The 14,253-nt window shown below is 35.1% G+C and overlaps 1 protein-coding gene across 2 annotated transcripts in view; it reads left to right on the forward strand.

Annotated features, from left to right (window-relative positions):
* USP32 (ubiquitin specific peptidase 32) overlaps positions 1 to 14,253 on the forward strand; it is a 79,382-nt gene that overhangs the window by 42,004 nt on the left and 23,125 nt on the right. The window contains exons 6-15 of one of the 2 annotated variants that reach the window (XM_050714769.1): positions 173 to 304; positions 1,737 to 1,844; positions 2,512 to 2,627; positions 3,042 to 3,104; positions 4,802 to 4,885; positions 7,472 to 7,533; positions 7,650 to 7,752; positions 9,637 to 9,829; positions 10,983 to 11,158; positions 11,909 to 12,049. In XM_050714769.1, the coding sequence (XP_050570726.1) occupies positions 173 to 304; positions 1,737 to 1,844; positions 2,512 to 2,627; positions 3,042 to 3,104; positions 4,802 to 4,885; positions 7,472 to 7,533; positions 7,650 to 7,752; positions 9,637 to 9,829; positions 10,983 to 11,158; positions 11,909 to 12,049 (1,178 nt within the window). The remainder of the gene's footprint in view (positions 1 to 172; positions 305 to 1,736; positions 1,845 to 2,511; positions 2,628 to 3,041; positions 3,105 to 4,801; positions 4,886 to 7,471; positions 7,534 to 7,649; positions 7,753 to 9,636; positions 9,830 to 10,982; positions 11,159 to 11,908; positions 12,050 to 14,253) is intronic. The other variant, XM_050714770.1, reaches the window with a different exon arrangement.

Consider the following 14,253-nt stretch of genomic DNA (forward strand, 5'->3'; position numbering starts at 1 on the left):
AAAACCTTTTCTCTACAGCTTGTATTTTTTATTTTTTAAACAAAGAAATCAAGCATAAAAATTTAGCACCATTCTCTTTGTGACAAAATAATGCTGGCTTTTTATTTAGTGCCGAATTTTAACACAGTCCAGATGTTACCAAAACTTTCTTTTATTTGTGTTGGTTATGCAGTGGAAGAATCTGACATCATTGATCTTGAAAAACGATACTGGCTGCTAAAAGCTCAATCAAGAACTGGACGTTTTGATTTAGAAACATTTGCCCCCTTGGTTTCGCCTCCTATTCATCCATCTCTGAGTGAAGGTATGCAACTTTGATGAAATGTGCCAGGAGGTGATGTTGCTGTGGTGTTTGCTATCCTATTGTCTCCTGACATACAAATTTTAGGGCTTCAAAATTTGTAGGTTTTTCTAAATGTATTTTAAGCTTGAATTGGAGAGTCATTTCGCTGTCCGTATTTGTTGTGAAATCTGGAAGGACGAAGGTAGTGGTACTTCATGCATTCTTAGAAGTTGCCAGGACACAAGGGAGACATTCTATACAACTTTCCCTTGTAGTTGCTTAACATTTTTCATTGGGTTCCTTAAGATTTTGTGAAGTGACAAAACATGTTGCTGTCCCTGAAAGAGATAAAATAGGTAATCATTTTTACATAACAAATATGAGTTTCATCTGGTAATCAACAATTCAGCAGGCAAGTCAGATGTTCTGCCATGCAGTTCATGAAACAGTTTGCCCTAACGGTGTACGTCCAGGAAGATTTTGTTCAGAAAACCTGGTCAGGAGATTTGGATTTTGCGATGTTGACATGTTAATAACCAAGCTGGTCGTTCAGGTTGAAGCCACTCTGGTAATAACTGGAGGTTATAATTGTCTAATTGTCATTTACTGCATAAAATAAGAGCGTTAAGTAACATTCTACTTCCATACTAGATTTTTGTCCAGTCTTAGAGTGGTGTTTTCTTTTATCACCAAATGGTCAGCCTTTCTGACAAGTCTCAGTAGTAAGTAGAAAATGGATAATTCGCATTTGGTAGATACAAGCTGTTGGAACACCAGAACTTATGTTCAATTCAATAGGGATATGTTGCCATATCCTGTTGCTAGTGAGTGTGTTTTATATGCTAAGTAATACAAATTTACACAGCTGTTATGAGGAAACTTGAATTGTTTCTGCACATTCTGTATGTTTTCTGAATGAGTCATTAACTTTTTATGGGATCAAAAATGTTATATGTGTGGAATGAATAAACTCAAATCATTTGAAGGCCAGTGTAATGGAAACTCCTAACTCACTTAGGGCCAAATTTGCAAAGGTATTCAGTGATTTTCAAAATGAGCTTGTTGTGTTTTGGAAAAGCCATTATTGGCATCTGAGTACCTTTACTCTTTTGATCCTTTAGCTTTTGTGAAAAATGCTTATCCTAACCACGCTGGTTTAAATGCACATTTCTATAAATTAGCCATTACACGTAAGGTGTGAGAGTAAGGCATCTGTTTAGGATTCCTAAACTCTGTTTCCCTTTGTCTAGCCACACTAGTGATCTAATTCATCTTTACAATGGTCTTAGTAGTGATTCATTATCTTTATTACACTTGCTAAGAATGTTACAATCATAAATGTTTGTACTTGTCCATGCAAATGTAAACCATTAACACTTCACATAAATGCTAAGTATTATTGTCAACTGTTTCAGTCAGATGCTGTAACAGGAGATGCTTCTGTGGTTTGCAGGTTTGTTTAATGCCTTTGATGAAAACCGAGACAATCACATAGATTTTAAAGAAATTTCCTGTGGGCTCTCAGCATGTTGCAGGGGACCCTTGGCAGAAAGACAAAAATGTAAGTATGCTGAATGTTAACTATTAATTTTAGAGAACTTTTTTAGTTTAAACAAGTAAGTTCAGTTGTTTCCACTTTTTTAGAAATTCCTTTCACATAAGTGTGCATCTGTGAAAGGTGACAGACTTCAGAAGTTTAAAAAAAAATGTTTAAGTATGAAGGCCTCCTTTTATAAAGCACAATTAAACTGAATTCTATGTATTTTCATAACTTATCCATGGCTTCATATAATTATAAGCCTGTTTGGAGAAAAAAAAGCATACTTCAGAAGTTATTTTGCAGTGTTCTCTGGTTAAATAGTATATTTTGTTTACTGTCCAGTTTTCAGCTGTCTCCCTGCAAGGTTCTTCAGTTTTGAAATACCTTCATTCCACACTTTTCCAAAGCCATATTGCTGGAACTTAAAGGCATTCACTGGAAGTTTCTGTATGCACATATGTTCCCTGCTAAGTCACATCAGAAAACACAGCACAAAATTGCAGGAATCTAGATTTCAGTTTATTAAACACAGCTGCTCCATTTCCTCGCTAACACACATGCATCCTGCCTCATCAAAACTGTCAGCACTAAATCATGTTCTTGTGACTCTGCAGACTTACATTCTGTAAGAAAAAAAAGTTGTTGAGTAGCTCTAACATACAGACGTATTTTCCTTTTTTTCCCTCAGTTTGCTTCAAGGTTTTTGACATTGACCGGGATGGTGTGCTGTCTCGCACGGAACTTAAAGAAATGGTGGTTGCACTTTTAGAAGTCTGGAAGGATAACCGTACTGATAAAATACCTGTAAGTTACATTTATATATTTTTCTTAGTCGCTTGCTTCTGTTTCCTAAAGTCATTCTTCAAAAGTAGGAATAAATGTCATGTTTCAGATGTGAATGATGTTCGAACACTGTTTCAGTGAAATACAGGCATCCTTAAACTATCTTAACTGAGGAGTATTGATAACTGGATGTAACTTACCTTGCATAACTTTACCCTGCCATTAACCAAAATAGAATTATTTGACTATAATGTATGCTGTTTCATCTGAAGAAACCATAGGTACAAAAGTGCAACTCTCTGGAAGCACTCAATTGAGAATTACATAGTGGTATCATCAACATTTCTGATGGTTATATTTTTATTCTGAACACATACAGCTCCAGAGAGTGCTTTGAGAATTTAAGTCTGTTTTCTAATCCTTTTGTTTGCCAAGGAATTGGACATGGATTTGTCTGAAATTGTAGAAGATATTTTGAATATGCATGATAACACAAAGGTAGGAATTTGTTGTTTCCTTATCATTTTTATATCGTGGTATCTTCAGTTTATAAATAATAATAATAATAAAAGTCTTCTGCTTTCTTTAAAGCAGAGGTGTGTCAATAAAAGAATCTTTCAAGAAATGTCCGTCTTCCATTAACATTTTCCACAATTGTTATAAAAGAACATGTTCAATTTTGTAAGCCATTTTTACATACAAAACTAAACCAGATGAAATTAATTTGAAGCATATACCCTTTATAAGGCTTTGCGATGCGTAATACCTCTTGAATCTGATGGTTGCCTTTTTCTGAAGAATGTTTTTTGTTTGTTTCATGTTAAAAATGAAAAAAGGGGTAGTATTAGTGTATCTCATGTTTTATGCTATATGAAAAGACACATTATCCTTTTATGCTGGAACAACTGCATTAATTCAGTGGTTACTTAGGCATTATCGTTATTAAACTGTTTTTGGTAAATAATATTATATATAATCAATGAATTATATTTCACAGTATTGTTTCAGAGCTAAATATCTGTGAAACTATGGAGGCATCTGTCATGACAGAGGAACAAATCTTAATAGTTTATACTGTGCTTTATAGTTCACTGTGTGTAAATCTTTAATTATGTTTTTTTGAGATGGGCACCATTATCTGCAAACAATATAGTGACAGTTGTTTACATTATATCATCCTCTGCTTCACTAATTATTAGAGGAAGAGTATCTGAAAACTGTAAATAGTTCGAGAAAAGCTATAAAGAATGGCTAGAAATGCTTAGTTACTTCTTCAATAGTTCTCTTGCCTGCTTGTACTTCTACAAAGTGGTAGGCAAATATTTTATTGAATTCTTTTATTACCAAAGCAGTAGAAAATACAGCTTCAATGAGCTCTTTTCATCCTTTGAGGTTTTTATTGTTTGCCCTTTTAATAAAGGGTAGTTTATAATAGCAATCTCATCTCCACAAAGAGTTAAAAAAGAAGACTCTTTGAAATATCTTTCATAGAACATCATGAATGTAGTGCTGAAAAGAGCTGATGATGCAGTAATTACATAAATTACTTTACTTAACCTCTCTTCGTATGTTAGCTTTGACCTGTGAACTCTGGAGAAATGGTGTGTGAGAAGAGGTGGACTAGCTGGGAGTGCTGTAAAAATGAATTATACTAAAAACTCAGATTGTTACTGTCGCTGAGTTATGGAAAATCAGAAAGTAATTGCTGAAGATACTGGCCAGTGTTATGCTAGTGTAACTTTACAGGTGATTGCCAATTAATAAGACTTGTGTTGTAAGTTAAGATCATGATGATTTGACCTGCAATTGTTTTGCCCAGTTCTCAGAGGATGACAGTGGTTCTGACCAGCCATGTACTGCTTCTTCTGCTTTCATGGTTTGAGGAAGTATGACTGCAGTTGAGCATGAATAACTCAGTCTGAATGATGTAGAGCGGGAGCAAAGGTTACACGTTGTGCATAGTTTGACCTGTGTAATTTCCAGGCTTTTTGGTTCGCTAGGTTGAAAATTATATGAGAACTGCATCTTTCTTCTTTTATTTGATCAAGGTTTATTGTAAGAGTGGTAGATGCTGATTTTTCTCAAAACACTTATCTTTGCCATGCCTTGTGTGGCACATTTAATTAGCATTTTAATAGAAATAGGTTAATGGTTTGGTTTATTCTTCCCCTTTCCTGTTACTCCTTTTAACTAAGCTTGGACACCTCACTCTGGAGGACTACCAGATATGGAGTGTGAAGAGTGCTCTTGCCAATGAATTTTTAAATCTACTTTTTCAGGTATGTTTAGAAGAAATTTAAACTTGAAAAATATGGTGATTAACTTCCCAGCTTTTTGCATTGAATTGCAGCGTCAGCGTTTGTGTCAACATGCTTGCAGTGTTGTCTATTGCAATACATTCTGTGTTTCTGCAAGCGCACGTGACCTTGACGGGATGATTCTCTATTTGATTATTATTCTTTTCAGTGTATGGAGATGCCTACAGCATAATTTGTTAAAGTGAATGTAGTGTACTGTTCATGAAATGAAAAATTTCAAGTGTACCAGCAGTTAGATTTTCCATTAGAAGAAGGCTGTGTTTTTAAATGGTTGTTCTTCCAAATCTTTGCCAAGGGACACAGGAAATGAGCAAAGGTATTGCTAACTCTTAACAACCACTTTCCCTTTACGTTGTCTGTTAAAGCTGTCTCAGCAACCTTTCATTGCTTTCTTAATGGAGCAGTCCTTGAAAGCTGTGATATCATATCACTATTGTGTTGCACAAGCTGAGGATTAATTGTGCGCTGAATTTGCCTTTGCTTGAGCTTGAATGGGGTTTTTTAAAATCCTTAAAATAGTCATATTTTAGTGCCGGCTCACTTTGTGCAGAAAAAAAACCCTAAGCGTGTTTTCATTCAGTGCAGTTTGTTCCTTACCTGTATTCCACAGAACTAGATACTTTGAGTTCAAATAATAATAATAATGGAGCCTTGAGATTTACCCTAATTTAGTATTCACTTCCAGCCCACTTTTTTATCAGGAGGTTTACCAGGAAAGTGTTTCATCAGAAAGAGGCTGTGTGATTTTTTTTGAGTTAATATTGAATAGCATACTACTGATTCTCCAGTGTATAGCCCTAGATTACTTTTTAAATCATATTTGGAACTATACTTTTCTTAGAACTTTGGGCTGAGTGAGAGCATTCTGTGGCTATACCACAGCTGGAAAGAATAAAATCAGAATGTTCTGCAGGTTTTTTTTTTTCTCTGATAGCATCAGCTTTTGCTTACATTGCAACCTTCTCAAGAATGGCTGTCTTTTTTTTTTGAAATGTCTAAAATCAACTATCTTACCACAACTTAAAGTTGGTTAACTGACAAATAGGTACGTGATGTCAGGGGTAGAATGAGTGAACATTTAATACATTTACCTGAATGTTTTGTTGCAATTTTTGTTACATATTTCTTGTTGCAAGTCGCATTTACAGTATTTTTTCTTCTGTCAGTTGCCACGTTTTCTTTTTACACGTTGTAGGTTTCATTTATTGTTATTTCCTTTGATACCTTTATCACACAAGGCACCCTCATCTCATGCTGCAGGCTGAAGAGCATACTCGCCCAGGACAGCCTGCCATTGATTTGTCTGGGCATTTATGTGAACTGTCATGAGCTTCTGTGTCTCATCTGCAGACAGAAAAGCTAAGTAGTCTGAGTGGAGTGCCTTGGAAAGCTTTTCAACAAATTGGTTTGTTTGCAGCAGGGGGAGTTTATGTGAAGAATCTGATACTAGCCCAGTGTAACATGACTTAAAAGGAAACATCAGAGCCAGCTGTGTTGTGGGTGCTGGAAAATCTGTTGCTTCCCAGCAACTAATGGCCTTTGTTTTATTCAGAATGAGAAATGGTCTCTCACACTGTAATATAAATTTAAATAAGATATCTCACCAGTCATTAGAAAGCTCCAGCTGAGATGCAAATTGGTAGCCTCAAAAGAGATGTAAGGGAAAGACGATAAATCATGTTATGAGTAGCAGCCAATTTGACAAACGTCTTGGAGATGAGACAGCTGACCCTCCTCCCTGCCACGAGAAACAAAGACCCCTGCAGCCTGCGTCCCTGCGCTCCTGGCTCCCTGCTGCACGCCCTGCGGCTGGGAGAAACCAGCCACACACGGGGCTGCAGCCAAGGCAGGGGCAGCTTTGCTAGGAAGAGGGGAGTAAAATGTTGTCTGGGACTGCTGTCCTGCACTCAGAGTGAAAGCCCACCCAAATGGGGAGCTGGCTTAGAGGGTGGTGCCTTTTTCTTCATGTATTTTTGGATGTTAAGAAAGGAAAGAGGAAAGAAAACGATTTTTAGAGAGCAGCTTTTACCAAATTTTCCATGGTGGCTGTTGGTTGGACTGCTTTAAACTTCTCCCTTGGTCTCTTCGTGTGCTAGTTTTCCTTGCAGTCCCTTTTGCAACCACTTCTTTCCATTTCAGCTTATGCTTTTCCACCATCTTGCATTATCTTCATTTTTCCTTTCATCTGCCCAGTTCATAAATGTGTCCTAACTTTTCGTATATCCAATCCTCGTCAGTTACTGTGATCTCTCATACTGTGTGCCTTTCTTAGACATGAAAGTAATGAAAATTCATTTTGTAATCACCTTAATTTGCCTTGGAGCATTTGATATTCTCGACATCTTTGTTTAACAGTGGAAACGGGTTGTGAATCTCAAAGCTCCAAATGTTTCTGTTTAGTGATTTGTTTGATTATAGCTTACCTTGCTACGTAGCTAAAAAAGAATTTTCTGAAAAGTCCAATTAAAGTTATTCTTTTCTATCATTTACCTAATGCTTGTTTCACAGTGGTGCGACTCTTAATAAAAATTGCCTTTCTTTTTCCAGGTGTGTCATATAGTTTTGGGGCTACGACCTGCCACTCCAGAAGAAGAAGGACAGATTATTAGGTGAGTTTTTTGCTCTGAATCCTTAACAGATTTCAGAATCACCTTTTAATATTTTCAAAAGAAGGGTTTTAACTTGCCTTTTTCAACTAATACTTCATGTTGTTCACTGTTTGCAGAGGCTGGTTAGAAAGGGAAAGCAGATACGGCCTTCAGCCAGGGCACAACTGGTTTCTTATTGCAATGCCATGGTGGCACCAGTGGAAGGAATATGTCAAATATGTAAGTATAATAGCAGTGTATACTGAATAAGGGACTTCTTTGTATGTATGAATGTGTTAATGAAAAAAGAGTGGAAAAGAATTGTTTTGCCAAATCATTGTGTCATAGTGAACTTTTCAGTATAATTTCATTAAACTGTCACCTTTCTGTTTTGTTTCAGCATTCCTAATTGTCAAAACATGTTTGAAGTAAAAACGTACTCTCCCAATAGTACTTCCCTAAAGTCTTTTGTCCCATTTGATAATAAAACTACTTGTTTTGGTTTTGACTTTGCACTTTAGGACCATGGCGTGGTTCCTGTGCCACAAATGCATACTGTCTGTTTTTTGGACAGGCAAAGGAGGGTATTGATATAATCTGACTTGCAGGAAACGATGAAAAGTAGTCCAATACCTGATACTGATCAAAGGAGTCCTGCTAAAACCTTATGTTACATGGTGCTCTTTAAGACCTTCCAACTAAAATATTCAATTTAAAGCTTCTATGTGACTTTTATGTCCATGCCAAAGAAAGCATGCTTAATAAAATTTAAGATGGAGATAAATACTCTTTGCGGGTGACACAACTAAGAATGTCAGAATATAAACTATTTCTTAGAGGAGTTGTATATAGTTATAAGGTGTCACATAAGTATTTGATTAAAAAAAAAAATCAAATAACTAAAAAGGTTTAGAAAATCGCAATGTATGCGTTAAATAACGTAATTACAGTCATTCTTTGTGTACAATTAATTGGACAAATGATGGCTTAAATGACTGAAATACTAGGCAATCTGATCCTTGTTATACTAGGAGTACTCAGATGTGCATGTGACTTCCTACCTACTGCTTTGCATAATAGCAAAATGCCATTAGTCACTCTGTCTGCCTCTTGAGCAAAGAGAGCACTGGAATTTCCATGGAACCATATAAATGATTACTGTTATTCTAATGCACATTTTAGTCTTATTTTTATATTTTTAGCTTTACTGCACAGTTTTGTTATTTGACAAGATGGTATGTTTAATGATGTGATAAATAGGGGACAGCATAAAACAGGGAACACCCCTTTTTCCACTGTTGTTACAATGGTGTCCGTTGCATGGATGTTATTTGTTTTCCTCTGAAGCTCAGTTAATCCCCTTTTTCTTCTTTTCTCATTTATCGAAGCTTCTTGTTGAGTGCTCTAAATTGGATAGGATTCTTCTTACATTTTGTCTGTACTGGGCAAAGTTGCCCTTATAGGGGACACAGATTTCATTCTTCACCTTTGTTTTTGCCAAAGTGTCAGCCAGATTGCCTTCACAATGCTGCTTCTGCGAAGGAATAAAATGTGAACTCTTTTACATCCTACATAGCACAGGAAACCTTTAATCATGGTAATCCCAATTAGTAATAAATCTGTTAATAACAGGGTAATTGTGGTCTGTAGTTTCATCAGTTTCTATTTCTCATCCTCTTCTGATACAAGGATGTTTCTGTGACTGATCAAAACAGGAAATTAGGGAAAACTAAGTTGATCCAGGTTTGAGAGAAGAAGGTGTTTTGCTCTTCTGCATGCTGCTCTTGTTTGACCATACAAAATTCAACAGGGACCAATCTTCAAATATTTATAGTCTCTTATAATAGTTGTCTAAAATGGTTGCCTTTTTATGTATCTAGGTAGAGAAAGTAATTTTGATATTTCACTGTTTTTATGTTGTGCAGAAGAGTATTCCATTGCTTTAACAATTTTGGCAGTTTTTTCTCTGAAGAGTTTTCATCTGTAGATGTAGAAAGGTTTTCTTCTGTGAAGTTCATTGTGATGTGTGAAAGTGGTTACACGAATTTTGGTGATGGGTTTGATTGTTGTTAAGTGTTTGATACTAGCTTATAAATAACTTTTTTACTTGCCTACCAATTTTAGGATGCAAACCCTGTTGTGATAGAGCCTTCATCTGTCTTGAGTGGAGGTAAGAATTCACTCATAGCTGCTGCAGCCAATACTTCAGAACAGGGAGAAGACAAAATGGGAGGTCTTAATTACTTCAGTGCAACAGAAGAAAAGTTTTCAGATAATATTTCTACTGCATCAGAAGCCTCAGAGACTACTAGCAGCAGTAAGCATAACATCTTATTTCCTTGGAGGTTTAATGTAGAACAAGTTTTGAGAAACTACATGCTGCATGGATTCCTCCAGACAAAAAGATAACAAAGTTTAGGTTGCAGAAGTGTCCTACATGTGGATGTCAGTGGATTACTAGGAATTTTTAGCCTCTCATAGAGAAACAATAGGCAGTCTCATTTAAACAACAATTCATCTTTTGTCCTATGATTAGTTTCCAGAATTATTTTCAAGGTATTTTTTTCATTTAAGTTATTTTCTGAGTGATATTTTTCCCCTACTCACATTAAGTTATTTCTGGCTTATTTCTAGTTGGTATTTTAGTATGTCTTGCAATGAGATTGCCTCATTTACTATGAAGATGAGAAGAAAAAAAAATAGGAAAAACAATCTTTAATTTTACAGGGCATGTCATTTAAGTGAGCTTGTATAGATTCTAGGAGCCACCTTTGTGAAAGAAAAAGAGATTTTAGTGATAGTTTTCAATCAGTTCTTGTGAGAATTTGAAATGTTTTTTTTTGTTCCTTATAAGACAGCTGAATATCACACCTAGTGTTTTCAAATCTGTGCCTTAAAATTGTTAACTTGAACAATAAATTAACACAACCCTTTTCAGGGTGAGGAATAGGGGAAAAGTCAGGAAGGGAAACGAGTTTTAGATTAAAGGTTCTTTATTTTTTTTCTTTAAGTTGAAATTTAGATTTTTCATATGAATAACTAAAGGATGTTCTGTAACAAAAAAAGTCTTCTCAAGGAGAAAAAGTAAAAATAAAGCATTATTGCTTATATTTTCAATTTTGTATATAAGATTTTCAAGTTTGACATTCAAACATCCAGAAAACAAAAAAATGCCAAGAACATTTGCTCACGCAAACATAGTTAGGCTGTTAACATACCAGCATTTATGTAAGTGTCTGCTTTGATAAGTAGAATTCGTATAGCCACTTACCTTTTTGAGAGCACTAATATATTTGTTACTCCATAGTTAGAAAGAGTTGCATATTTTACTGAAGTATGAAGGACAGGAGACTGCTTCAATGACCTTTAAAAAAATGTAAAAAAGGATGTCACAGTTTAACTGATCCATTAATGTTTTGTGGATGGATTCACTAACTGAAATGGAGATTTTTTTTCACATTCTGTTACAGATGCTCTTTACCCTGGCACACCAGGGACTGATGTATGTTTCGCTAGGCAGCATAATACTTCAGACAACAATAACCAGTGTTTCCTTGGAACCAATGGGAATTCTTTGCTACAACTTAATCCTCAGAAACCAGGAGCTATTGATAACCAACCCCTTGTAACGCAAGAACCAGTGAAGGTAAATGCACCTGACTCTTGCAAATATAGGAAAAGTATGTTTTAACATACTTTTATCACAGCTTTTTGTGTGTTGCTTTTTTCAGCTAGTTGCTTAATTCTAAATTTAAACTGCTTTGTTGTATAAGAAAGTTCATTTTTAATTCTTAAGAGGAAAAAAATGTTATATTCTTATGAGGATACTTATTGTTTGGTTAGAAGAGAAATATTTAAAATGTTCTTAAATAGCTTCACAAAACTTGCAATTAAAGAAGGCTTTTATGAATACAACTTTAAACATTAACTATAAAATGTTTTTATAATTTAAAACTTCATTGTTTTCAACTTAAATATAATAGTTTATTCCTATTGCATGGAAACAGAAAATAGTTAACTAAATTGAACAAAAAAAAGTTTTTTTTTCCAGTATTCATGGAAACAAAACATAAATCACAGACCAGCACTATACTCTATGAATATAGATTGTATTTTCCTATGCCATACTTGAAGCTGTTGGAGTAGGTGACACAAAAGAGAAACATAATATGGCTTTTATAATGGACAGTCTTTTAGAGAAATCGTAAATAGTGAAACATTAGCATTAGTTCTTATTTTATTTACAAACTATCTTTGGTGTGAAAAGCAGTTGCTAATTGCAACTTAAAAGTACTTTAATAATTAAAAAGGGTTCTTTGTTCATGAACTAAAATTGTTGTAGCTGTATACTATTTTTTGCACTTGAGATTTGACAAAATGCCTTTTTGTGTAAAAGGCTGCATCATTAACAATGGAGGGTGGAAGATTAAAGCGATCACCGCAATTGATTGAAGGAAAGGACTACATAATGGTACCGGAGCCAGTTTGGAGAGCACTTTACCATTGGTATGGAGCAAATCTGTCCTTGCCCAGGCCGGTAAGTTGTGATTATAGGCACTGTTTACTTGCCATAAACACTTAAATGCATTTAACCTACTAGATAATTTTTCAACTGTTCTGCGAGGAATAATAGAAAAAAAAAACAAACACCACAACGGTAAAGTTAAAACTGGGACACCTGTTGCTTTGAAATGGCATTTCTTATCTCAATTTCATGAAAATGCGGGGAAGGTAACAAAGGCTGTCCTTCAGTCGCAGTACTGTAGAAAACACAATGCACATGACTTGGTGGAGATATAGAGGAATAGATGATAATACATGAGCCCAATAAAGAAAGCAGTCAAGGACTATCCTTTGTTGAAACGATTGCCTGTGAGCACTACCAATTGTTATTTTGAGATCATACATTTAAAATAAGTAGTTCTTTATTGACATTATTTTTCTAGTATTCTGATAATTGCTCTTTTTTTTTTTTTTTTTTTGAGTAACTAAAAATCCTGCTGCTGAGGCAAGCAATGATCATTCTTTTTCTTCAGCACAAACTCAGTAACACTCCTCCAAACTTATGGAATACTCATTTACTCATTTGCCAGCAAATAATTCATATGTAGTGAATTGTACGTTTCTTGTATTTTACAGTAAGCGGAAAAACCAATGAATTGCAGTAACATCGTGAAACAGATTTACAGTTAACATAAGTATATCCATTGTGTAATAGAAAATGTATTTCCAAATTGGTAATGTTGTGGTTTTATATCAACAATTATTTAATTGTCTGTAGTCACTTAGAACCTTACAATGAAATTGACTATTTAGCAAAAGCCTGTGAAAGTTAAGGTGATATTTGTACTTGTTTGTATAAAAGTTTTCTTAAAAACCTTTGAAAAATTGAAATTGACTTTTTGTAACTAATACTAGTATTTTTCTATAGTAAGGTTGTAATATTCTTAATTAAAGATTAATTTGGGGCACAATGCAGAATTTAATTTTTGAATGTGTGAAAGTGCTTTATATTAAATGGAATTGACTAAGTGGACTAATAATTGTGTTATCCCAATGAGATATTTTTTGGTTGCAGTTAAAACAGCAACAATATTTCTGAAAGAGAAGCAGTAATTATATAGAAACGGTCTTTGTTAAATCATGTAATTTGCTCACAGTTTATTGGGCTATCTCTGTTTCTTTGTGTGTATTATTGCAAAATGAGTAACCGGTCATAATCATTTGGAACTAAAGCTGGCATGCCTTGAGTTATTAATATTCAATGTATCAAAAAGTAGACTGATCTTAAAGCTAAGAAAAATTGTAGTAATTTGCTCGCAAGTAGAGGCATTGGAACTTTCTTTAATTTCTGTTGAAAAGAAAGGTATTCCATACAGTGGTTTATTTCTTCTGTGTCATGTAGTTGTTACCTGAGCTACACCTTAATATTTAAAAAAGGAAGCGAGCATTTTTTTTTGATGGTAGCAATAGAGATTAAGCGATCATTTATTCTTGAATGATGGCAGGGTTTTAGAGACCAGTCTTTGGTTTTGCCGTCAAAGATCTGCTTTCACTGCAGCCCTTAAATTATTAACATTGGGAGTACACCTAAAACCAAGGTGGTTGCAGAAGGCTATTACCATATTAAAAATTCTCTTGCATGAGGTGTGGAGCTGGGTTCCAGAAGGAAACAGCCAGCCTGCACCTCTGAATAGGATGCAGCTTAGAAGCCCTGAAATTGAAATACAGTGATGTAAGATGTGAGGAATTTCTATTTTGAGAGGGATCTCAGTGCTCAGACAATAAATAACTTCTCTAGAATAGCTTGGGTAGATCTTCTAGAATTTTTGCTTTGATTCTTGGTGTTTTGCGGAAGTGTCTGACCAGGATTTCTCTGCGACTTGGCCAGACAATGTCCAGGCGTGATTGTTACTTCAGAAACTTCCCTGATTCCCAGCAGATGTGGCTGGAGACTCACATCCAGTTAGGTAGCCCCAACAATTTGCAGTACCATTTGGTCATAATGGCACTAAGAATTCGCGTATGACTGCCAAACTGTACTCACCTTTTACCTTACCATTCTTTGATAGAATTCACCTTGTCAGCCGAAATCTCAGGATTCCAGGACTGCCTGTATATAAAATACTCTTAATAAGGTGTGAAGCATTTTTGAGCCTGCTAGATGAAAATGTTTATATAAGGCAGGCCTCATTTTAAAATGTTTTGATTCCAAACAGATCTTAAGTTGAGTTTTTCTTG

Source organism: Cygnus atratus, chromosome 20, assembly GCF_013377495.2.
Source record: "Cygnus atratus isolate AKBS03 ecotype Queensland, Australia chromosome 20, CAtr_DNAZoo_HiC_assembly, whole genome shotgun sequence".
Lineage (NCBI taxonomy): Eukaryota > Metazoa > Chordata > Aves > Anseriformes > Anatidae > Cygnus > Cygnus atratus.